Here is a 26,460-nt window from a genome sequence, read left to right on the forward strand (position 1 = left end):
CAAACTGTTGCAGCCACTGTGGAAAACAGTATGGAGGTTGCTCAAAAAATTAAAAACAGAATTACCATATGATCCAGTAATAGCACTACTGGGTATTTACCCAAAGAACACAAAAACACTAATTTGAAGGGATATACACAGTCCTATATTTATTGCAACTTTAAAATAGCCAAAATATGGAAGCAGCCCAAGTGGCCACTGATAGATGAATGGATAAAGAAGATGTGGTGTATGCGCACACACACACACACACACACAAATGGAACATTCTATCACTCAGTCATAAGAGAATGAAATTTTGCCATTTTAAACAACATGGATAGATCTAGAGAGTATAACGCTAAGAAAAATAAGCCAGTCAGAGAAAAGGTGGGTTTGTTTTATTTTTAAAGCCTGTGACTGTTCTCTAGTACAGAGCAGTAGCTCCCAAAGTATGATCCTTGGATCCACATCACTTGTTAGAAAGGCAAATTCTGAAGCCCTACTCCACTGAATCAGAAATTCGGGGGGGGGGGGGGGCGGGGAGGACAACAGTATATTCTTTAACAAGCTCTGCAGATAATTTAGATGCTTGCTAAAATTTGAGAACCACTGGTCTAGAGAGGGTCTTTTTTGGTTAGAGGTTTTGTAAAAATCAGAACAAGTGACCATAAACCTAATTTTTCAATTACAGTTTAAAAAAACAACTTCAGCCTCTTCCTGCTAATCTATGGTGAGAGGTAAAGGACAAAAGTGTCTTTAGCAATACGCTCCCAAACCACAAAGACCCTTTGAGCAGCACAGCTTGGTATAAAACTAGCCATACATCCATATACAAGCAATCATCCAATCAAATATTTCAAGTCTACTCTGTATTCACAATGGCTCAATTTTAGAATTCTGAAAACCCTTCACTGGCTTCAAAACGACCATCTGCAGCAATTTTCAATCTTTTTTTTTTTTTCTAGAACCAAAATTCTCTTACAAAATGAAATCTTAACTGGATACACAAGATTTTAAATTATACTTAAAAAATAAAACTATTCTTGTTGAAGGGAGCCACAGCTATAGCCAATCAGCCTTTCTTCAGCCCACTCTTCTTCAGCCCTACCCTCCCACCCCACTTCAAGATAAAATCAAAACTCTAGCTTGTCACAAAATGCCAGAGTCGCAACCTCTAATTCTCCTCCTGGTTAATTCCTATTCGTCCTTTGGACATCCTCATCTATAGAAAGCCTTCTCTTCTCTGATAACTATCACTATCACATGCATGCCACAGGGCTTGATAAGGGTTTAATTCATCAAATTATCTAAACAAATCCCAGATAGGAGTCTGACAAATGCTGCTTTTTAAAGTAATTTCTGAATTATGTGATTGTGGATGCTTCAGGTTTGACTGCTGAAATTTGAAAATTGAGACACTAATATATGGAAATAAAATCACATATAAGGTCCTGCACTCCACTCAAAAAAAAAAAATCCCTCCCAAATTATCTAAACTATCTCAAAAGTCTTTTCCTGCTCAAAACTGTCAATAAATTAAAGTGTCCATTCCCTCTCAAACTTCTACTACAGGCCAGGCATATGGTTTTGAAATACCCAAAGTCTCTTTCAAATCTATATCCCTTTTAGAAAGTCATGACCAGTGAATAGGCTGGTCCTGAGCAACTTTATATTAAGTCTGTCATCCAACAATCAAGTCACTCGACCTTAAGTGCAACTTTGTTTCTCACCAACATTTTGACAAAGCTCTTACCTAAACGTCAAGGTTCTTTCAGATGACAAATGACAATTCAGCATTTGAGGGCAAAACTGACACACAACTCAAACAAGTGCTTAAAATAGAAGGAGATCCCATCCAAAATAAACTACCTCTCACCTCAAAAAAATGGTGTAACTCCTATGTCACGCTACACTACGTTACATTATACTATGTAATTAAACAGTCACAGTATTAACAAAAATACACATGTTCATTAATGGAGGTAACAGCAAACTTAAGAAAGCTCACAAGTTATCAAATACTGGTATTAGGGTGACAGTAAGATACTGTAGGAACTCAGTCACATACCCTACGAAAGTGACCGTAAGTACAAAATATACAATAGGCACACAATGTCAGAAACTTCCTCTTCACTCTCTCTTCTCCATAATAACCAAACCTCAAGTAGGCAGAGAAAAAATTAAAGTATAATATTTCAATTTGATCTGGGAAGTCATAGGTTACCTTTTTTAAAGTTTGTTTATTTAAGTAATCTCTAGCCCCAATATTGGGCTCGAACTCATGACCCTGAGATCAAGAGTCACATGCTCTTCCAACTGAGCCAGCCAGGCACCTCCACAGGTTGTCTTTCACTTGGGCTAAAACAATTTGTCATTAAGAGCCCTTTTCACTTATCAGCAACTTCACTGACAAGGTGATAGGTCTTCTAAAACCATATTTAGCAAGCAAGTAGGAATAAGAAAGTTTTGCACTCTTTGTGGACCCATACATTACATTCTAACTATTCAATATCTATTTAGCAGATGAATTAAACAATTATATGTTTCTATTAAATTGTATATGATATAATCTGAATGAGGATGAGGTAAGAGTGTATAAAATAAGGCTTAGCTACTGCCTAGAACAAAGAAAAGGAAAAGTTAAAGATGACTCTAAAATTTAAAGCTAATGTTCATGAAACAATCATTAGGCCACTGACAAAAACAGGAACTTGAGAGTGAGAATTAGCTTGGAACTAAATTGAGCACTATTTATACTATTTACACTATAAATACTGTACCTAAAATACTACAACAGAAAGGTAGACAATATACATAGGCAGTTGTAGATTCAGAATTATCAGATACCTTTTGACACCCAATTAATGGTTTTTTCTACCTGACATTTTAGAAAGTGAAAAATTATTAGTCAGTGACCATTGTTTGCCAAACATAAGAATGTAGAATAACTATGTCTTCCTTCTCCCACAGTACCCAGGTAAAATTCTGTATATAATACATAATAGAAAGTGTTCAATACATTTCTGGAAATTATTTTAATAAATCTGGAATAAAATTTAGAGAGAACAAATTCATTAAACGATTACTTACTCTTTTATTAAATCTTTATTTTCTTGAATTCCTTCTTCTAATTTCAAACTTACTTTTTCATTTTCAAACTAATTTACAAAACAGAAGAACAGTGCATCACATTTTGCTTAGGAAAATAAACATGAGTATAATTATTAAGCAGCATTTCTTTGCTAACAACTAAGAAGTGTAAAAAACTTTTTTGCACACAAAAAAGTTTTTTTGTCACAACTTATGGATTTTCCCATAAGAATACAGTCTCACTTTCACAGATCTAAAATCAAGTTTGCTGAATCATCTCCAGAAAGTATCCAACAATATTTTAATGCAATATTATCTTCCCTAAACATTTTTAAATGATGTCTTATCTTTGTCCTAACCCAATGGTGCATTTTCTCAACCTTTTTCCTTCACTAGGCCACAAAACTGAAGCTCAATAGTTTCAAATACAGTTTTAACCACCAATATCATATTCCAATTAATAAAAGACATTTATTTCAAACAGAACATCAGTAATAGGAATTAAAAAATTAAAAGTCTATAATTAGAATCATTAAATCAATCTTTATCTAAAGTAATTTATTATTTCCCTAATCATTTGCATTAAGCTCTGTACAACTTGTCTTCTGTGTTCATCCTAAAGTTGAAATGCAGTATCGCTGAAACTTAAAAAAAGTACTGTCCTTAAAATCCACACCACAGAAAAACTCTATTTTAAATACTATTATGACAAAATCTACTACACTACATTTTCAATTCCAAATCTCATTATACCTGTAGTTCTTGAATGGCTTTCCGCTGTGCTTCAATTATCTTTCTATTTTCTTGCAACTTATTTTCTTTCTGCTTCAATTCAAATTCTATATTCACTTTCCACTTCTTGATCTTTTCAGCCTCCTTATACAGTTTTGAATACAGTCTGCTCATTGGCTCTGAATTCTATTAAAACAAATAGATTTTCAAAGATTGGTTACACTAAAATTATGAACAATTAACAAACTACAGCTGCCTACTGAAAATATCCAAGACTAATAGTACCTTACTAGTTGACAATAAATCTCTCCTCAAATTATGCCCTAATATCATACTGAAAGCTACATTAATTCTTTAAAATACTAAGGCAGTATTAGCTACTTTACTAAAGTTACTGGTCACTTGATTAAGTTATACCCACTGAGTATAATCATATACCTTCAAAATGTACCTAAGTCAGAAGTTGGAAATATTTTAATCAGTGACAGAGTATCACTGATTAAAAGCTAGAGTAAATCCCTCTACATGATATCTATAAATTTTTACCATGGTCTTAAAACATTTTGGTTATACAGTTTGAAGATTACCTAAAGGACAAGAATTTTAAAATATAATGACAAAAAATATAGTTAACAAAAGATCTAGCTTTCATTTATTCGCAGTTTCTTTTTTTTATTCTCAGGTTCTATTTAGATTTTATTTGGATTTCCTTCATTATCCATTTCAACATTATAAGGTAATGCCAGAGTTTGTATTTTTTAAATCATATTGATTTCTGTTTTCTGATTAGCTCTGTTATCAAAATATATGAATATTAAATTCTGTGATGCTATAATCACAGCAACAAACATATAGCATTTTATCAGGCCATAGTTTCTCTCTGTTGGTTTTTTGTTTTGTTTTTTTTTTAAAGTAGACCCACACCCAATGTGGGGCTTGAACTAAGGACCCTGAGGTTAAGAGTCACATGCTCTGGGGCCTCCTGGGTGGCTCAGTCAGTTAAGCACCAGACTCAGATAATGATCTCACATTTCACGGGATCAAGCCCCTTATCAGGCTCTGTGCTGTCAGCTTAGGATTCTCTCCCTCTCTCTCTGTCCCTCCTCTGCTTGTGCTCTCTCTCAAAATAAATAAGCCTTAAAAAAAAAATTCCTTAGACAGCAAACCAGCCAAACAATCATACCTATTAGTTTTATTTGTAAAATAGTGACTTGATTCTCAGCCTTTTCATCAGCTGAGCCTATGAAATTGTAGCCACAGCCCCTCTTCTATTCTTGCTATATTTTAAAATTAAATTTCTCCTAAAGGATGGTTGCTTGTATAACCCAGGAAAATACAGACGCCTAGTGTTTCAATAATTTTAAAAGAAAAACAAAGAGGGGAAAAAGATTTTGAAGGGTATAACTTAAAACATTAGCCAAATTTTAATCCTTTAGAAGCTTCAAAAGAAAAATATAAACAAACAACAATAAATGATACTCCAATTACAATAAATTGAATATGGATACGAAAACTTCTGACCTCAAAATCAGAGTCTTTTAGTCCTTCCTGGTAGTGACAACTGTCAGAGTTATCAACCTAAAAAAAATGAATAAATGTTTCCTGTAAGAAAATATTTCTGATGAGAGTTTCCAAATAGTAGCAATTAAACACTGAAGGCTAGTAATCCAACAAATAAAGAATTTTTTTTCCTTTTTTCAAACAAGCAACTCAAGACCTAAATATGTTATATGTTATAGTATTGTACGTTATACTTAACTGACCTGTTCAAGCATGGGCAAAACCTTAACTTTTTGTAAAGCAGGATCTGCAAGATAGAAGACAACTGATATTAAGTATGCCAACACCTTATTTTTTAGGTCAAGTATTATATCTAGCTTTAATGTCAAGGCTATCAATATAATACTTACATTTTCAATATCTAACAATGTATATATAAAAAATGCTTATACGTATAGTGATGTATTGCTGTTCCAGTTTCTTACCTGAATCAACGTTTTCCCCATTTTTGGAGAGATTAGTCATTGCAAATGGAAAGCCAAAATCATCTTCAATACATTTGTTGAAACTCTAGAAACACAAAGAAGTTCTTAAACATACTGTTCCATATCACTCTGGTAACTAGGAGTGAATATGTAGTTATATATGGAACATACATCTGCTTGAAAAAGTGACTTTAATTGTAAATCCTTTCATGTATATACAATATTTAAAATATCAAGTGGTTTTGCTATATAAGAAAGCAAAAAATTTTTTTACTTAGAAGATAAAGCTAAACTATAAATTTCACAACACACATTTTGGAAGTATTCAGTAAAATCTTATTTTATTTTTAAAAGTTTATTTATTTTTATTTATTTTTGAGAGAGAGAGAAAAAAAAAGCATGAGTGGGGGGAGGGGCGGGGGGGGGAAGGAGAAAATCCCAAGCAGGCTCCACATTGTCAGTGCTGGGCTCTAACCCATGAACCATGAGACCATGACTTAAGCCGAAGTTGGGCACTTAACCAACTGAGCCACCCAGGCACCCCAAAAGTAACAGTAATTTTAATTACTAGCTTAATATATTAGTCTTCTTCAATTTCATTATCTTTCCCTTGAGAGAATTGAGAGTTGTCTTCACTGAATAGCATTTTAATGTTATCCTCTTAGCTATACAGACATAGAAATTTTTCTACAGCATATAAAATTAAAATATTTTAGCATTTTATATATTTAGTATATAAATATTATGTATTATTGGTTATAATTATATTATTATTATATTATATTATTACATGTTATATATATTATACATAGATTATATATTATTATAAATATTGGAGATATTTATATCTCCAATATAAAGTTCCACAGAGAAATTTTTAAAATAATTTAGTAGTAAGAGCTGTTTTGCCTGAGAAACTTGGTATGATTCCCCCTTTCTGGTAAGAACTCTACAGAAATGAATTTCTACAGAAATGAATTTCTACAGAAATGAATTTCTCTTTTTATCCTGTCAAGCAGGAAGCTCAAAGCCAAATTTTAAGCTTAGTCAGACACTTTTACCAGTATATTGACATATTTGTCCAAATTTTCTTATTTTTTTGATCCTAATAGTCTCTGAATATACTTTTATATCTTGCTACTTCAATGTACATGTCTTATAAGTTGCCTCCAAGAGAGAGGATTCAAATTAGGACCCATTATGTACCCAGAGTTCTACGGCAACAGTGATTATTTTTTTTAATGAACAATGCTCGCAAACATTAAGTATGCTCATTATTCATTCAAAGCAATACTATTCAAAATTCTTGGGTACTAAAAATCCTGGAAGACAACACAGGCAGGAGTTTCTCTGACACTGGCCATATCCACATTTTTCTAGGCAAGTCTCCTGAGACAAGGGAAACAAAGGCAAAAATAAGCTATTAGGACTACAACAAAATAAAAAGCTTCTTTGTGCACAGTGAGGAAACAATCAACAAAACTTTCTGATTCTGTGTCTCCCTCTCTCTCTGCCCCTCCCCCGTTCATGCTCTGTCTCTCTCTGTCCCAAAAATAAATAAACGTTGAAAAAAAATTAAAAAAAAAAAAAAAAAAAGGGGCGCCTGGGTGGCGCAGTCGGTTAAGCGTCCGACTTCAGCCAGGTCACGATCTCGCGGCCCGTGAGTTCGAGCCCCGCATCGGGCTCTGGGCTGATGGCTCAGAGCCTGGAGCCTGTTTCTGATTCTGTGTCTCCCTCTCTCTCTGCCCCTCCCCCGTTCATGCTCTGTCTCTCTCTGTCCCAAAAATAAATAAACGTTGAAAAAAAAATTTAAAAAAAAAACTAAAAAATAGCCTACTGAATGGGAGAAGATATTTGCAAATGACATATCCAATAAAGGGTTAGTATCCAAAATATATATACAATACTAAAAAACCCAAATAATCCAATTTAAAAAATGGGAAGAAGACATGAAACAAACAGGTCTCCAAAGAAGAGATCCAGATGGCTAAAAGACACATGAAAAGATGCTCAACATCACTCATCATCACGGAAATGTTAGTCAAAATCACAGTATCACCTCACACCTGTCAGAATGGCAAAAACCATAAATATATGAAACAAGTGTTGGTGAGGACGTGGAGAAAAAGGAACACTTGTGCACTGCTGGTGGGAATGCAAATTGGTGCAGCCTCTGTGGAAAACAGTATGGAGGTTCCTCAGAAAATAAAAATAGAAACCCTATGACCCAGTAATTCCACTACTGGGTATTTACCCAAAGAATATGAAAACACTAATTTGAAAAGATGTATGCACCCCTATGTGTCCTGCAGCATTATTTACAATAGCCGAGCCATGGAAGCAGCCCAAGTGTCTACTGATAGATGAGTGGATAAAGAAGATGTGTTATAGGTGCCTGGGTGGCTCACTCGGCTGGGCGTCCGACTTTGGCTCAGGTCACGATCTCACAGCTTGTGGGTTCGAGTCCCACATCGGGGTCTGCGCTAACAGCTCAGAGCCTGGGGCCTGCTTCAGGTTCTGTGTCTCCCTCTCTCTCTGCCCCTACCCGGCTTGCGCTGTCTCTCTCGAAAATAAACATCGAAAAAAAAATTAAGGATGTGCTATAGATATACAACGGAATAGTACTGATGTATAAAAAAAGAATGAAAGCTTGCCATTTGCAACGACAAGCACAGAGTTGGGAGAGTATAGTGGTAAGCGAAATAAGTCGGTCAGAAAAAGACAAATACCCTATGATTTCATTCCTATGTGGAATTTAAGACACAAAACAAAGGAGGCTACAGGGAAAAAAGAGACAAACCAAGAAGGCGACTCATAACTACAGAGAACAAACTGGTGGTTGCCTGAGGGAAGGTGGTGGAGAGAGGGGTGAAATAGGTGAAGGGGATTAAGAGTACCCTTATCTTCATGAGCCCTGAATAATGTACAGAATTGCTGAATCACTGTATTGTACACCTGAAACTAATATAACACTGTATATCAAGTAAATGGGATTTAAATTTTTAAAAGATTTGTTTACAAATTCTTGGGCTAAAATAAAATCAAAAATAGGGCGCCTGGGTGGCTCTGCCCATTGAGCGACTTCGGCTTAGGTCATGACCTCAGGGTTCCTGGGTTCAGGTCCCGCATGGGGCTCCACGCTGACCGCTGGGAGCCTGGAACCTGGAGCCTGCTTCGGATTCTGAGTCTCCCTTTCTCTCTGCCCCTCCCCCATTAGTGTTCTGTCTCTGTGTCTTAAAAATAAAACATAAACATTAAAAAAGATTAAAAAAATAAATTAAAAATAAAAATTCTTGGGCAAATCAGGCCACACTTACTGGAAAACAAATTATACAATGTACAAATAAAATTATACAATATTACCAGTTAGAAAGTACACCGTGCCTCTTTACCTGAAGAATATTCAAATCAAGATTCATACGCAAATTTACCTTGAAGAAATTAGAATCTCCTCCCAAATTCTGAGGTTTCACTGCAGATACTTGACTGCTACTTAATCTTGGTGGCACGAACAATTTAAAAGGCTTTTGCTTTTCCATTTTCTCTCTTCCAGTTGTAATTATCTGTTGCCCCAGCGGGCGGGGTGGAGGGAGGGAAAGCGTTTTACATGGTTTCATTAATACCCTCTTTATTTTAAAAGGCGACGTTTGTACAATAAATGCTGTGTCAAGGAGCAGGTGTACCCTTTGCCACAATGTGAGTCTGCAGCGTCACATCACTGGGCAAAGTAAAAACACCCCGCAGTTGTTCCCTTCCACCCCCCACCGCCAATGGCCACGCTGGCCCCGTAGATAAGCCAGAAACCCCCACCCCAGAAAAGAAAGCTCTGCCCCCACCGGCCCTGGTAAATTGCATCACCCAGCCGCGAGAACTACCTTAGGTTCTTAGAGGGCTACAGCTACCAACGAGCCGCCGGGGGGTGGGGAGGGGGGGCGGCCAGAATCAAAATATCGCCCAGCTCCGGGTTCGGTCGTCAGGAAAAGAACTCCGTATACCTCCCTTACCTCTGAATAGTCAGCGGGAAACCGTGGACTCGGTGCCCACGCGAACTGCTACCCGCTGTCTACTAGGGCGGCAGAAAGAATCTACGAGAACTTCTGCCTCCGAACCTCCAGAAAAGTAAGAAATCGCTCCGCCTCAGCGGCCGGCCGAAAAGGGCCGGGTGCACAACGGTTTAACGGCTAAATAACGGTCAGCCGCGACCGTTGGCCGGCTCCCGATTCTCGCGAGATTTTCCTTTGTGTTGGTAACAATTCTTCTCTGGATTCTGTTTTTCCTTAGACATTCTTGAAGCTTCTGCGATTGTCAGAGAATGCAAGGAAGACTATAGCAAGTCCCATGACAGATTGGAGCGAAGAATAAAAAATCCACTTGTGTCTTCCAAGAGTTCAGTCTTAGGGCAAAAAACAGATGGGCAAACAGTTGTAGCCACGTGTAATCATTTAAAGGTGGTAATTTTCAAAGACTGGTTAGGACACAGGGAAAGCGGTACTTTCAGTGGCCTGGGGAGTCAGGAGAGGCTGCCCAGATGTGATAGGCTTCTTTTAAGGCTTCCGTCAAGAATAGAGTGACTATAGACAGGTTGGGCTAGTCAATGGGGAAAGACTACTCCTGAAGGTAGGCGACGGCCCTGTGGTTGTGAAAGAGATTAGTACAAGAGAGACTCCCAACAAGTGTGGCGTAGGTGTGTGAGGACAAGGTCGGGGAATGGCAAGAAGGAGACTCCAGGCTTGACAGATAAGGCCTTGCAAAGACCTTTGGATTTTAGCCTCTGTGGATGGGGAACTTGTAGAATTCTGAGTGGAGAGGGAGGCAAGATCAAGTTCAGAAGAAAATTTGTAGTGTGAGAAATGGTTTAGGCAGGCATTGGGACTTGAGTTAGGGAGACAGTTTTAATAGGTTGGGTGAAGTATGAGGACCCGAGCCATGACAGTGGCGCTGGAGATGAGGAAGAGGCATCAAAAGTAAAAGGTATTTAGAAGTAAAATAGGAGTTGATGGGCTGTTTTAACAGTAAGCAGTGAAAGAGAGAAGTCTAAGATGACTTCCTAGTTTCAGACTTGGGCAAGGAAATGCAATAAATATTGTGATTCTAAGTACCTAGGTTTGAGCAATTAGATGAGTTCTGTTCCGTTTTGACCACATTTGACTTTGTTTTCTAATGTCTATAATTGATGTTTTTCCAAAGGACTTGAGTAATATTTTTAAATAACCAATTTTGTTTTGTGTAAATTTAATGAGACATCAGAGTTTCTGCTAGAATTTAAAAACTTTTTGAGCTTTGAAAGAGATGAGCCAGGTTGTCCTTCATTTTACACTTTAAGGAAATTGAGTCTAGATACCCTTAAAAAAAGAATATTCCCTCCAAGAGAGGATTCCAGGTTTATGCCCAAGATACCCCCCCCGGGGGCAATAATTAATACATTTAAATAAGATCTTTTTGAAGTTGAGGATATAAATTCAACTATGTCTTTTTTTTTTTAAGTTTTATAAATGTGAAAATTTTAACTATGGGCTTTTTTTTTTCATCGAAAACCAAACTGCTGCTACTCCTGCTATCAAATTAACTTAAATTCACAGTATTGAAAGACTTACACCCACTCTTTCAAAATAATAATACCACCACAGAATTTATTAATTTCATGTATTTCATATGAAATTTATTTTTACTAGCTAGCCTTCCTATCCTTACAAGGATTAAAATATTTTTAAGAACTTCATTTTTTTTCTACAAAAGATATTGGCAAAAATGTCAAAGTATTGTCTGCCAGAATAAGCAGTAAATCGTGCCAGTATTTCCCAATATGTGTTAAAACATTTTAGGGGCGCCTGGGTGGCTCAGTCGGTTAAGCGTCCGACTTCGGCTCAGGTCATGATCTCCCGGTTTCTGAGTTCGAGCCCCGTGTCGGTCTCTGTGCCAACAGCTCAGAGCCTGGAGCCTGCTTCGGATTCTGTGTCTCCTCTTCTCTCTCTGCCCCTCCCCACCTCACGCTCTGTCTCTCAAAAAATGAATAAATGTTAAAAAAAAATTTTTAAAAACCATTTTAATGATTTGTCATTTTAACTTTTTTCTATATTTTACCATCACAATTTTTTTAATTTAGACTTATAAAAGATTTCTTTTTAAAAAACATTAAGAAAAGGCAAGAGTTGAACAAAGTTTTGTTCCTCTTCAATAATTCATAAAATGCCATAACAGGAATAAGTTTAAAATGTTAGTTCTTTATCCATCAATCTGGCCTAATTAATGAGGTTCACAAACTGCCTTTATTCTGATTACAATTGTTTCCACTAGATACCCTTTCTCATGTCTATAAGTAATCTACTGAGCCACCCAGGTGCCCCAAAAGGTTAAGCTTCTTAAGGGAAAAAGTAGAGCATCTTCAGGAAAGAACTCTATTTAGCATTTTTCCCTTTAGAAGGAACCATGCAAACAATAATCCTTGCTTCTTTTGAGTCAAATCTGGAAAAGAATCCTGGATGTCCCTCTAGTGGTGGTCCTATATCCCACAAAATTTGATGAGCACTGATAATGTCCCATTTTATGCTGATACATTGGTAACCTAGCAATCCTGTTTATGTTTTTCAAAGCAGTCATCCTATAATGATAAACAATCTAGATTTTGAAAGTTTTAAGACAAACCACAACCACATTCTAAAATTTCAGCAATGTGAATACAAATTCCATTTCTCTGAGAGTAAACTAGCCAATTTGGGGTCCTTTGCTTTCCAAGTGCTAAGTATTTCTGAGTAGTTGTGATTCAGTGTCCTCAGTTCTGTGAGCCTCCCTATGAGACGAGCAAAATGCTGTAGGTCTTCTGGATGATAAATTTTTGAATATTTGTATAAAATCTGTAAAACTGGTTCTTGTAAATTTTCCACATATTGCTTATTTTTAAGGCATGGACGATCTGAAAAACAGCATCATATACATCTTAATGAACACTGGAAAGTGGTAAAAGATAGCAAATTCATTGAAAACAATACAGTTTGTAAATAATAAAAATAGCAAATATTTACTGAACCCTTAATATATGCCAGATATTACACTAAGTAACTTATTTCATGCAATGTCTTATTTAGTCTTCAGAGTACACTATGAGGTAAATTCTATTATTACCGCTGTTTTTTGGACAAGCTTCTTAAGATGTAGAGAAGTCAAGTAGGAAGAGAAAGGTCAGTAAGTGGTTGTAAGAATATAAAATCAAGTTTCAAGCTTACTTGAAACTTAAAAAGATTAATTTCCTCCAGGTCAACAATAAGTAAAAGGTGAAGCTTCTTTTTTTTTTTTTTTTAATGTTTTTATTTATTTTTGAGAGAGAGAGAGAGAGACAGAGCATGAGCAGGGGAGGGGCAGAGAGAGAGGGAGACACAGAATCTGAAGCAGGCTCCAGGCTCTGAGCTGTCAGCACAGAGCCTGACACGGGGCACGAACCCATGAACTGCGAGATCGTGACCTGAGCTGAAGTCAGACGCTTAACTGACTGAGCCACCCAGGTGCCCCAAAAGGTTAAGCTTCTTAAGTACCTAGTTATAAAAATAAGAACCAACCAAGAATTTCTTAATGCTTAGGCAACAATTATTTATCCAGGCATTTTGGTAGAGATACAGCAGTGAACATAAACAGACACAATTTCCTGCCCTCATTAAGCTTATATCCTGAGTTTGGGAGGAGTGGATGAGAAAAGAGACATATACACATTTTAAATAAAAATATAATATGACAATGATATGTGTTACAGAGACAAACAGAGAAAGGGATAAGAATTTAGGGGGGGAGGCACACTAGCTATTTTTAAAAGGATAATCAGAGATAGGATGACATTTAGCAGAGATCCAAGATGAAGGAGGGAGGCATGTAGCTATTCTGGGGAAATAGCTTTCCAAGGATATTTGTCAAGTACAGTACAACCTGAGGCAGGAGACTGCTTGACATTTTCAAGTAACAAAATGTATCAAAAGTAATGTGGGAAAAAAAATGTGGCTGTGGTGGTGTAAGCAAAAGGAATAGTAGTAGGCAATAATGGAAAAAACTGGGCTTTAAGCTATGTAGAATAGGAAACCATGAAAGGGTTATGAGCAGAGAAGTGAAATGATCTGGCCTATGTTTTAAAAGAATAACTCTGGTCTCTATATAGAGACTAGACCCTAGGGAGGAAAGGGCAGAAACAGGAAAGCAAAAAAGGACACTAGTTTGAATTAGGGTGGCAGGAACAGAACAGTAAGACATGGTTGAGTTCTGGATATATTCTGAGGCTAGAGCCAACAGGAGATGTTGCCTTTTTGATACGGGTTTTTGGTTTGTGCAACTTGAAGGATAGAGATGCCATTTAGTAAAGATGGAGGAAGAATATAGGAGGATCGGGGAGAGATCAGGAGTTCATCCTGGGATAGGTTAAATTTGATATGCCTTACTGCAGGTTGAAATCTTGAGTAGGCTATTTAGTGGAGTTAGGGGAGCAGTCCAAGTTGGTATATAAATTTGGGAATTGGCTGGGTCGCCTGGGTGGCTTAGTCAGTTGAGCATCCAACTCTTGATTTTGGCTCAGGTTGTGATCCCAGGGTCATGGGATTGAGCCCCACACATCAGGCTCCATGCTCAGCTCAGGCTCAGCAAGGAGACTGCCTAAGTTCTCACTCCCTCTGCCCCTCCCCCACTCACTCTCCCACACACACACGCGCGCTCTCTCTCTCTCTCTCTCTCTCTTTCTCAGATAAAAAAATTTGAGAGTTGTTAACATGTAGATGGTGTTCAAAGTCATGAGATAGGATGAAATTTCAGATGAAGTGAGTATGGAAGAGAAAAGAACTGAGCCTTAGAACACTCTTAGCATTTATCAGTGTGAAAGATGAGGAGGAGTCAACAAAGGAGATGGAAAGAGCAGTCATTGAGGAGGAAAATCAAGAGAGTGTGATGTCCTGGAAATTAAGTGGGGAAAAATTTTTTTTCCAAGAGGGAGGGAGTGACCAACAGAAGCCAAGTGATGAAAGTGTTCCAAGAAAGAAGGAATGATCTGCTCTGTCAGATGAAGTTGATGATGGGTCAAGTACAATAAGGACTAAGAATTGACCACTGGAATCAGCAATGCCAGATTACTAAAGATCTTGACAAGTTATGGCAGAATGGAAAGAAGGGGACAAAATCTGACTGCAGTGGGTTCATGAGTAAATGAGAGAAATAAAGGCAGGAGCACAGACAACTCAAAAAGTTTTTTTTTTTTCTGTAAAGTAAAACAGAGAAATGGGAGAACAGCTGAAAGGGGATTATAGGTCAAGAAGGCGTTTTTTGAAATGCAAGAAATTATAGCATGTTTGTAAGCTAAAGAGAATTCTCTCAAGGAGAAAGAGATTTTGATGAAACAAAATTGTTACATTTGGCATCAGTGAATAATGTAATAACCACAGACATCATGATTTGATTGCCAAACTTAATCCAAATTTTTACTTTTGAATGGTTTTTACCTGAAAAAAACACAGTTGTTGCTGCAAGCAGAGCATATTCAGTATTAGTAATATTAAGCTCACTCATTCTTCTGTAGAAGTAAAACAATGTGTTAATAAATTCTTCAGCAATACCTAAAAAGATTAATATCAAATGTATTTTCGTCAGAACATAGTGCAGAATCAAACATATTGTCATTATCATTTTTTTCTTAAAGCAGAATAATAAAATAAAACATTATATCTGACCAATTTTTTCCACCCATTATATTTTGTATGATATGTAATATTACCAGTCAGTGTAGTAGGAGGACAGTCTTCATTGCAAAAGGTTTCCATAGAATAAATAACACTTCTATTAACACTCTGATTGTGACAATTCAGTGAGTGATCTGAATGATCTGATATTCTCATAGTACCTAGTAACAGGGGAAAACATAAAGTCTGATATTTGAAAAAAACTTTATACAGATAGTAAATCCATTCTCTCTAATCTGTTAGGAAACATTCCCAACAAATGGTAGATTTATAATTTTTATTACTGAAACAGGAAGTGAGATTAATAGTTTAGATTTTATATAAATTTTGTGTAGAAAACTTTCCAAAAAGATTTTTCTTATGATGCCACATAATAAAAATGGTTTACTTTAAAAAAATATTTTTTTTTCAACGTTTATTTATTTTTGGGACAGAGACAGACAGAGCATGAACGGGGGAGGGGCAGAGAGAGAGGGAGACACAGAATTGGAAACAGGCTCCAGGCTCTGAGCCATCAGCCCAGAGCCTGACGCCGGGCTCGAACTCACGGACCGCGAGATCGTGACCTGGCTGAAGTCGGACGCTTAACCGACTGCGCCACCCAGGCGCCCAAAAAAATGGTTTACTTTAAAAGAAAAGCAAAAGCTAGACCAATGAATTAGAAAAGCTATTACGAAATTCTTATTACTACACTAACTAGTAAAACAAAAATATAATAAGAAAAATAACTCAATGTTGTATAATTTGTTGCTGTATTTAATAGTAACTGTTAACAGTAAGGTTATGTTGGCCGGACTTTTTTACTTTCAGAAGCTGACGAAAGACATTCTTTCAGGCTGTAAAGTTGGGCCCCGTGAAGAAACATCACTTCAGTTTTTGATCCTTTACGTAATGCTGTCTGGTCCTCAGTTGTCAAATTTTCAAATCCTTTAACAAAAGATCACATAATTGTTTGAAATCAATAATGAAAAGATAATTTTCAGGTATAAGATTTAGTATTTTTAACTATCCATTTAGTTATAATATAAATCCTAAATGTTTCCTTAGAATAATCACAATTTGTAACTTCAAATCTAAATAAAATTCTTGATTCCACATGATAATATTTTGGAGCACTTTCATCAGAACTAGATAATAATACTTTCATATGGCAAGAGCAAATCAAACATAGTTTAGCCTCAAAGAATTTATTTTTACAGTGAGTTATCTGTATATGTAGATAGGTAAGTTTTGGGCAACTGTACCTTGATTTTCTCATACTGTACCGGCAATTTTGTTTGTTTCATGTTTTAGCTAAAGTTAAAAGATACAGTCATATTATTTCTCTTGTTCCTAAGTCCTTGGAGTCATTTGAATATTTTAAAATATTTATACTTTCAACTACCTGATTGTTTAAAGCAGACAAAATGAACCATTCCCACCAGCTTTGCTGGAAAAATAGAGGTTTTTGTTTTCCTAAATGGTCCCCTTCCTTTAAAATAGGAAACTTAAAAAAAAAAAAAAGTGTTGGGGCGCCTGGGTGGCTCAGTCGGTTATGCGTCCGACTTCAGCTCAGGTCATGATCTCGCGGTCCATGAGTTCAGGCCCCACGTCGGGCTCTGTGCTGCCAGTTCAGAGCCTGGACCCTGCTTCAGATTCTGTGTCTCCCCCTCTCTCTGCCCCTCCCCTGCTCATGCTCTGTCTCTCTCTGTCTCAAAAAAATAAAGCATTAAAAAAAATTTTTTTTTAATTAAAAAAAAAAGTGTTAATTTTTTTTCCAAAGGTGAAGTGATTACCTGGGAGTCCCTTGGTAAAATCCACTAACCCCTGTAGGTGTAGGACCATGGTCTCCGAGAGTTGCAAAAAGCTCAGCTCAGGATTTGCATACTTCTGGAGCTAGCCAGCAAAAAGAAATAAGGTTAATAGATTTTTTTCTTTTAAGTAAATTAAAATGTTTAACTTTTAAATTACAAGTTTAAATTTTTAACTTTCACATTGACACTCTTATTTTCTAACATAATTAGTTATAAATTATTTCCTGCCAATAATGAACACATACAAACATCTTTGTTTCCTCTAAAGGACTTGTGTATTTTTGATGAGCAGCCATAATGTCCTTAATGAGCTGATGTTCCTCGTGAGTTAGTTCCATGCTCTCCTTAATCTGTAAGAAAACATGGGGGAGGGAGGAGAACTATAATGAATTCTTATTAAACAAGACATCATGTCATCATTAAAGAAACAAGAAATTTTATAAGAAGAGTCTTGCCGGGGCGCCTGGGTGGCGCAGTCGGTTAAGCGTCCGACTTCAGCCAGGTCACGATCTCGCGGTCCGTGAGTTCGAGCCCCGCGTCGGGCTCTGGGCTGATGGCTCAGAGCCTGGAGCCTGTTTCCGATTCTGTGTCTCCCTCTCTCTCTGCCCCTCCCCCGTTCATGCTCTGTCTCTCTCTGTCCCAAAAATAAATAAACGTTGAAAAAAAAAAATTAAAAAAAAAAAAAAAAAAAAGAAGAGTCTTGCCACTTTTCCAGATCTAGTGGTGGATGATACAAGCTTGTTGTCTACTTCCTCTTCCACTTTGATGCTAGAGGAAAAACTATTCTTCTGCTTAAAATTCTTTCGAAGTCTCTTTGATTTGCATTGGATTTCTGTGAGCAAACCTGTGATATTACAAAATTCATATAAAATGTTTTAGGTATGGCAAATAACATTCTAGGATTTGATGAAAATTGTCTTATACTGGATACATATATAATCATAGACTTGTCTTTTCACAAAGAATCTTTCTTTTATGGCAAGCAGCAATTAAATTTACTACATTACTTTCTCCTTTTCCTTCCATCACTACCTTCTACTTAAAAATACATAGTTAGCCTACGGGCACCTGGGTGGCTCAGTTGGTTGAGCTTCCAACTTCGGCTCAGGTCATGATCTCATGGCCCGTGAATTCAAGCCACGCATCAATCAGGCTTTGTGCTGACAGCTCAGAGCCTGGAGCCTGCTTCGGATTCTGCATCTCCCTCTCTCTCTGCCCCTCCCCCACTCGCACTGTGTCTCAAAAAATAAATAAACATCAAAAAAAGTACATAGCCTAGACATAAATTAAAAATTAATTTTGCATCTCCAAACTATAAGTTTAGACCTTTTTATGTCAGAGAAATATACACATTAATTAGATCTTGGAAGTAATATAAAATATCAATTGGTATAGCAGTTGAACTAACTACTTTATTCATGAGCTTTTTTCTTTGATTTTTATATAAGGTCAAGAGAATATTTTCTGATTTTTCAAATGAGCTATGTCAATTTTTTCCTAACAAGACAAGAATATGGTATTTTGTTATGGCAGCCCGAGCAGTCTCAAGACAGGGACAAAGTAAAGGATTCAGGCTGGACAGGATAACCTTAAGATCTTCTCCAACCCTAGAATCTTAAATAGGAATCCTTTCGCTCAAAAACTTTGAAGAGTTTGGACTTTATAATAATAAGCTGTATAAAATAAACAGGATACTGCATTGGTATTTATTGAACAAGAATGTAACTTAATAAAAATTGAAGAATACTATAGCAGTGGAAGGTAGATTGAACTAAAAAACAGAAAATGAAGAAATAGCCTTAAAATTAGTATAATAGTATAAGTGCAAGATGATAAGAGTTTGTGCAAGATTAGACATGAGAAGAAAACCTTGATAGTACCTTACTAAGAAAAATGAAATTTTGAAATCACCATGAGATTTTGAGCCCTGGGAAATAGGAGAAATTGAGGAAATAATGCCAAAATCTTAGTGCTACTCTGGGGATTAAATGACATCATGTAAGTTATCAGCTAAAAACTCAGTGAACATACAAGGAACCCAAACAGCTTAGGTACTCTTCTGCCTGTTGAGTTGGGTTTTGACACCTATGGATTGTTAGTAGGCTCTACTTCCCTATCATGGTATCATGTAGGCTTCTAAAGATACCAGACCAAAGAAGGGGAACTACCAATTTAAAATTCTGCTCTTTTGGGGCGCCTGGGTGGCTCAGTCGGTTGGGCGTCCGACTTCAGCTCAGGTCACGATCTCGCGGTCCGTGGGTTCAAGCCCCGCGTCGGGCTCTGGGCTGATGGCTCAGAGCCTGGAGCCTGCTTCCGATTCTGTGTCTCCCTCTCTCTCTCTGCCCCTCCCCCATTCATGCTCTGTCTCTCTCTGTCCCAAAAATAAATAAACGTTAAAAAAAAATTTTTTTTAAATAAAATTCTGCTCTTTATAGATACATTATATAACTTTAGGTTAATTAATATGGCAGTACAAGGATTTCCAGTTAAGAACATAGGATTACTGGCAAAATTACAGCGATATAGTATAGAACGGGGTTTATGGAAATAATTACCTAGATTGGTTACTGGTCATCCTAATTTATCAGTTGCTAGAGAAATAGCTTAAATCTAGACAACTATGTTACAATTCAAAATGACAATCTGAGGAATGCATTAAGTTGTCAGGAAGATAAGAAAAACTAAAATCCCCCTCAAAAAAAGAGCCCCCCAAATCCACAATAATACTTACATTCTGCCAACATTCCTACTGCCTTACACTTTTTTAGTCTGCACTCTTGACATTTCCTACGCATGTACATGTCCATTTCACAGTGGCCACCATTCTTGCAATGATATACTGCATTTTTGGTGATGCTACGTCGAAAAAAACCTAATGACAAGAAAAACTACTTTTAAAACTTACGATTAGGTATTTTTAGTTGTTTTTTATTAATATATACCTTCCTAGTAAAATGATCAAAATAAAATTATTTCAATAAAGTGTGTTTTTCTATCAATAAGGTTTGGTTTGATATACATTTATATTCCCTCATGATTGATAATATTCTATTCCAAGGGTATTCCTTTCAATAATCGCATCCAAAAATTAAACTAAATAGCTCCAACACATTAAGATTTTATTTTATCTATTTTACTATGGTTATACTATATCATCTAAAGCATTTTTATAACTATGTTCTGAAGACTATCAAGATTCCATGAAGCATCTCTCTAGCTGCCTTTGAAATAATATGTGCTCAGGTGAAACCTCTTTTCTGCTCTCCTCACATTTCCACCTCAACCCATAAAGGAAGAGTTATTCTTCGAAACTTAGTCCCCTGTCCTTCCTTTTTTAGCACCCCCACAGGTGAGAAAATATTTTTAAGTTATTTGGCCTGAGATATTGAGTCGGCTGTGTTATGTGTGTGGGTGTTTTGGTGGAGGTATCTATATTTTCTCTTTCATTTCCTAAATCCATGCATAGCAGTCCCGCTTCCCATTTCCTCTTTTATTTCCCATTTCTCTGCAGTCACCCCTGCTACCTTCTTAATCCATTCCAAGCAGTAAAGTTGATAAGCCATGTCAAGGCCTCTCTCAGAGGCCTGCCATACCTTTTTTCTGTAGCCACACTTGAGAGTGAGAGTTTCATGACTTAGATTCAACAAAGGGAGCAGAAAGGTCAGCTGAAGTCTTCAAGAACTATGCCTCATCCTCCACCTAGTTTTAACAGCAAGGCCCTGCATTTTAAGAGTAAGCAAATACATGCCCAGCTATTCTATTCACAAAGCTGGTACTTCATTTCCCACAGTCTTTATTTGGCTATTCTTTGTGAGGGGTATGCTGTGAGATTCTGACAGTAAGTCTTCACCGTGAACTTCTAATAGGTATGTTTCCCTAGTGCTGCATTGGCCTAAGCATTTCCAGGTCTGTCTCAACATTGCATTTGTAAATAAAAATAGTGCAGAAGTGTTTTAATACCTCGAAATTTCATCAAGGGCTATTTCACTTTTTGAAAATTTCATTGTCAATAATGATCTTTGCTTGCAAACTTCCCATTTGTTTTCAAAAAAACATTCCAAAAGAATTAAAATAGACTCATAGAAGTCATTTAATTTCGAATTCCTTTCTCATGCATGAATTATACCAGCCGCATGAGAAGATGTATTAGTTACCCTTCAGATGGTTTTAAAAGTCATTTTCCATTCCAATATCAGATTCATCTAGGAACACAGAAACCTCCTGCTATTATATAAATATTGAAGTTTGTATTTAAATGTAAAAGTTTTCATCAAAAATGAAAACTAAATCAAAACTTTATTACATTCCACTTTCATGTCTTTTATGCCACAGATGGATCACCTTTAAATACATCAATGGGTCTCCCTGGTTTTCTTTTTCACACTTTAAAAAGTAAGGCTATTCTTACAGGCCTAAAATTTCATGTCTCTTCAGTGAACACTAGGACTTCAGTTTCGTTTTAACTTTATCCTTACCTTTGCAACCTTCACAAGTAAGTGCATTATAATGATATCCTGATGCTTTATCACCACAAACTACACAGAGGTCTTCCTGTCTCTTAATTCGCATAGAAGAATGAGTTAGTCTGGACCTTCTTATTCCAGAGTACCCATCTTCAACATCATGGTCAACCACATAAGTGGGTTTATTTATTTCACAGGAAACAAGTCCACATTCTCCACCACTGAACTGTGGATCCAAGCTGCAAGTGTTGAAATGACTTTGTAAAGATTGGGACTGTAGAGCTGTTGGCAACTGGACGGTAGAATACTGGCAAAAAGGCGATTCTTGAAAATCAGTGTCGTACAGCTGATAACTGATTTGCTCTGGCAGAATATCTAGGTGTTTTTAGCATAAACAAAGAACAAATGGTAAAAAGTCAAAATTTCATAATTGTTTTCAAAGGTCAAAGAGTTTTATGCTCAACAAACAGTTCAACATGTCCACTACATCCCAGGGACTTGCTGTCCAGCATGAGGAGCAGGCAGTAAACTGTATTGCAATGCATCGTAAGCGCTGCCGTCCCAGTGGTATGCAGAGGTTGCCCAGGAGCTGGGAGAAAGGGCAGTTGTTGCTAATGGCCTGCATACCAACTCCAGCCTCCGTCTTAAATACAAATGCGTATTTCCCAAAGTTTGGAATGAAAGAAGGTTTTCCCCACCGTATGCATTTCCCTTATTGTGGATATAACCGTTTGCAGTGCAGTCGGGCCAACAAAGAGATGAATTCATAAATTAGCACCTCCCCAAAATACCAACCTGAAATACAATTTTACCAGTTACCTGGTTATTTCAAGCAAAGAAAAATTTTTTTTCTGGGGCTCCTAGCTGGCTCAGTCAGTTAAGTGTCCAACTTCAGCTGAGGTCATGATTTCACAGTTCATGAGTTCAGTTCATGAGTTCAAGTCCCGTGTTGGGCTTTGTGCTGACAGCGTGGAGCCTGCTTGGGATTCTCTCTCTCTCCCTCTCTCTCTGCCCCTCCCTGACTCGTGCTTTCTCTCTCTCTCTCAAAATAAATAAATTAATTAAAAAAATATTATTTACTTGAACTCCCCATTTAATATACCTTAACACTCTCCTTTGCAATTCATAGGCCTGATTTAAATTACTAGTTTCTTTTGTGTTTTGTTGACTAACAGTTCTAACTAGCAATTATGTGGTGATAAGTTCACCTACCTCAAAGGGTTACTGTAAGGATAAATAAAAGATGGTATGCAAAAGCAAATATAAAACATAAAACATAAAATACAAAATAATGCTTAATGAATATCAGTATTATAGTTATCAGAAGCTCCCAAACACCAACTTACTTTTCACTTTCAGCAAAATTGTTAAATCTAAATCCAGAAAATTGGCTCCAAATGGATCCAGGAGTACTGAGTGCCCTATGTCTGTAACTAGCAATATTTGTACTTTTCCTGATGCTGAATCACCAGGTGATTAACCTCAAAATTCTACCAAGATCAGTAAACATTATAATTTTCATTAACTAACTCACATAAGTCACTTGCAATCTTAGAGCATTCAATCTAATGCTAAGTGTTGAGTAAATACTAATGACCACCTGATATGAAAAGAAAGGTTATCAGTAAAAACAATGTAACTTTTTTTAAAAGAAGAAGGCCCTTCTTGACTGAGTGTCAAAAGACTGTAGAATACTGGCTGATGTTCCATTGTCATGGCAATCCGAGTTGAAATCTCAACCCTAACCTTACCCCTAACAAGAAAACTGCCCCTAAAATAAATTTATATTATAGCCTTACTCTTTTTGAGAAAATTCCTGTCATATCCTGCATTCTGTGTCTAATTCTTTCCCTTTGATAAAAATCTTATATCAAGATTAAAATTTCAAGTATATTGAATAGCACTCTGAGCTACATTTACTAAATTGCATATGAACTAGCTACAACTAACTCCTAAAACAACTTCTAATGTGCATGTTAATTCACATTTTAAAAATTAAATACAATTTTGTACTATCTTGATTTTCCCTCCTTTTTTTTTAAAAAAGTTTATTTATTTTGAGAGAGAGAGAGTACTCCCGCAGGCACACGGACGAGGGTCAGAGCAAGGGAGAGAGAATCCCAAGCAGGCTCCTAGCTATCAGCGCAAAGCCCAACTCAGGGCTCCATCCCATGAACTGTGAGATCATAACCTGAGCCAAAATCAAGAGTCTGATGCTCAACCGACTGAGTTACCCAAGCATGCTGGCTTTTCCCTTTTACAATTGATTCTGGCTTACAATATTTTAATATTACTGATTTTTTAAATTATATTCTCGTAGAGGGAATAATTTTTTATTAAGTTTTTTATTTTAATTCCTCTTGTTGAGAATAATTTAAAGTCTTTGGTTTACTTGTTTATTTCTTTTTTAAAAAACCCTATTAACCAATATTACACACACACACAAAAATGTTTTATTGACTATTATACTGTATTTGTCTACATACCATAGTACTGCACTGGTTCAGCAAGACAGTACCCATCAGATGTAGTAACATAAGTATTTGCCATTCTCTGGTCCAATTCTCACTTACTCATCAGTGAATGCTGAAATAGAGCCTGAAGGAAATAAAACTTTTGTAGACTATCTGAAAGCATGATTATCAACTCAGCATGACTTTATAAAAGTACAGTACTATTTTTCAAAAAAAGGAGTTAGCAGAATTTATACTAAAATTAGACATCTACATTTATACTTTAATTGGAAAAATAGTGAGTTTTCAATTTCTAAACGCCAAATTATTAATTCTGCCAATTTCTTTATACATATATATTTTTTAATTTTTAATGTTCATTTTTGAAAGAGAGAGAGAGAGAGAGATCATGAGCAGGGGAGGGGCAGAGAGATAGTGAGACACAGAATCCAAAGCAGGCTCCAGGCTCTGAGCTGTCAGCACAGAGCCCAAAGTGGGGCTCGAACCCATGAAACGTGAGATCATGAACCAAGCCAAAGTTGGACATTTAACTGACTGAGCCACCCAGGCATCCCTAATTTTGCCAATTTCTTATTGTTCAGCTCTTTACAAATAACTCATTAAACCTTGGTAATAATCAATGTGGCTTTTTTTTTTTTTAATGTGGCTTTTGAAAGTGTACCAAGCTTTGGTGTCAGGCTTCATACACTGCTTTCACCACTTACTTATGGGTCATTTATTAAACCTCCCTAAACCTTAGTTTCCTCATTTGTAGAAGAAAAATAATAAAACCCTCCTGGCAAAATTATTGGGAGAGTTAATTAATGTATGTAAAATCCAGCACACTTCTTGTCTTAATAACTGATTCTCATAATCTCTATTCTAATAGGTTCAAGATTTCACTGTTCTAAATTTAGAGGAACTAGGAAGAAAAATGAGACTTCTTCACGAAGGAAATTAAAGAGTAAGAAAAAATGCCTTTCATAGCACTTGTGTTTATCTTCTAAGTCCTCTATAAATATTTTTCATAGTCCTATGATATGCTAAACATTAAAACATTAATTTTGGTTCTGCTTAACTAAAATTTTATTTTTTTATTTATTAAAGAAAGTTTATGGATTACTGGAGAAAGTGTTTTATTTTTAATAGTAAAGCCTAAAAATCATAAGCTGTTATAAGAAAAATTATTCAAAATCTAAGGCTATCCTTTAAGGGGAAAAAAAAGTCTTTATTTTTGTTATTTCCTAGAAAGGAACTCCAAAAATTTAAATACCCTTAAACAGGAAATCACAGTTTAAGAGATTGAAAATTATTGGAAGAAAATAAAGTTCACCCTAGAGTCCATCGTATCTTACAGCTTTATCTTCTCTACTGGAAGATAAAGACTGTTTTCACCTTCAAAAAGAACCAAAAAAGGAGAAATTGGGGTTTTAAATCATGCCAGAAAATTTATGTGACCAACTTCTGAGACAGTCTCTGAGCTTATATTGAAAAATCTTTCACTTGGATTTATTACCCATGTGACAAGTTCATGGCTAAGGTTTCTATGTCCACGAAGACGGTTCAAATAGTAATATTCTGAAATGTGTCCCCTTTATCATCTAATAGAATGTATGCTCCTTTAAAAGCATTTGAATCTCCAGTCTTCTGACAGCATAGCAGTCAGTAGAATGAGCATTGGATGGAAGAGATGAAGCAAAAGCAGTGCCCCCAAATAAGTGCAACTTTGATATGAAGTTTTCCTTCCTTGAAAAGTCAGGACTAAAATCAGTATGATCAGTCAGCATACACTTCTGTGTTTCCTATATTGCAACAGGTCAATTGGCCCTCCATAGAAAAAACAATTCTGAATGCGATCCATTTAATTTGTGTGGTCCCTTTTAGCAATGATCCTGTTCAGTTCTTTCCAAACTTCTCTTTGGAGTCTCAATTCAATTTCATAAAATTATAAATGAATGTGAAAACTTGAAGTTGTTATTCACCCTCCTTTTAAAATTGCTGCATTTGCCATGAGGCTTCATATCTGAAGAAGTCTGAAAATTTAAAAGTATTTGGTACTACTTAGATACAGACTTTGCTGAGGGAGAGTTTGAGAAATAATATAGAACAAACCAGAGGTAGCACATTAAATCAAAACTGGTAGTATCCTGACAAAGACACACATAAGTATCCTGTAGTAATGCCATTATCAGGGTTCAAATCACAAACAATGATGTTCTAAAATCCAGTCCTTCCAATGCTGGTAAATAAACACCCAAAAATAT

The 26,460-nt window shown here is 36.3% G+C and overlaps 2 protein-coding genes across 2 annotated transcripts in view; both read right to left on the reverse strand.

Annotated features, from left to right (window-relative positions):
* SYCP1 (synaptonemal complex protein 1) overlaps nt 1–9,343 on the reverse strand; it is a 117,252-nt gene extending 107,909 nt beyond the window's left edge. The window contains exons 1-6 of the mRNA XM_047084884.1: nt 9,221–9,343; nt 5,790–5,874; nt 5,568–5,611; nt 5,326–5,382; nt 3,826–3,990; nt 3,073–3,140 (exon numbers count right to left, since the gene is read on the reverse strand). Of these exons, the coding sequence (XP_046940840.1) occupies nt 3,073–3,140; nt 3,826–3,990; nt 5,326–5,382; nt 5,568–5,611; nt 5,790–5,874; nt 9,221–9,328 (527 nt within the window). The 5' untranslated portion in view covers nt 9,329–9,343. The remainder of the gene's footprint in view (nt 1–3,072; nt 3,141–3,825; nt 3,991–5,325; nt 5,383–5,567; nt 5,612–5,789; nt 5,875–9,220) is intronic.
* A 638-nt stretch (nt 9,344–9,981) lies between these two features.
* On the reverse strand, nt 9,982–24,293 carry LOC124514269 (bile acid receptor-like). Its single transcript, XM_047082296.1, has 11 exons — nt 24,230–24,293; nt 21,756–22,118; nt 20,012–20,152; nt 17,985–18,124; nt 17,526–17,630; nt 17,263–17,362; nt 16,292–16,414; nt 15,523–15,648; nt 15,251–15,364; nt 12,497–12,699; nt 9,982–10,113 (listed from the first exon to the last, which is right to left on the reverse strand). Exons 1-11 carry the CDS (start codon nt 24,291–24,293, stop codon nt 9,982–9,984), a joined length of 1,611 nt encoding a protein of 536 aa, XP_046938252.1.
* Nucleotides 24,294–26,460: the final 2,167 nt, after the last annotated feature.

The sequence above is a fragment of the Lynx rufus genome, unplaced genomic scaffold (genome assembly GCF_022079265.1).
Source record: "Lynx rufus isolate CCGP_SWC_20201006 ecotype Redwood Valley unplaced genomic scaffold, mLynRuf1.p SCAF_2, whole genome shotgun sequence".
NCBI lineage: Eukaryota > Metazoa > Chordata > Mammalia > Carnivora > Felidae > Lynx > Lynx rufus.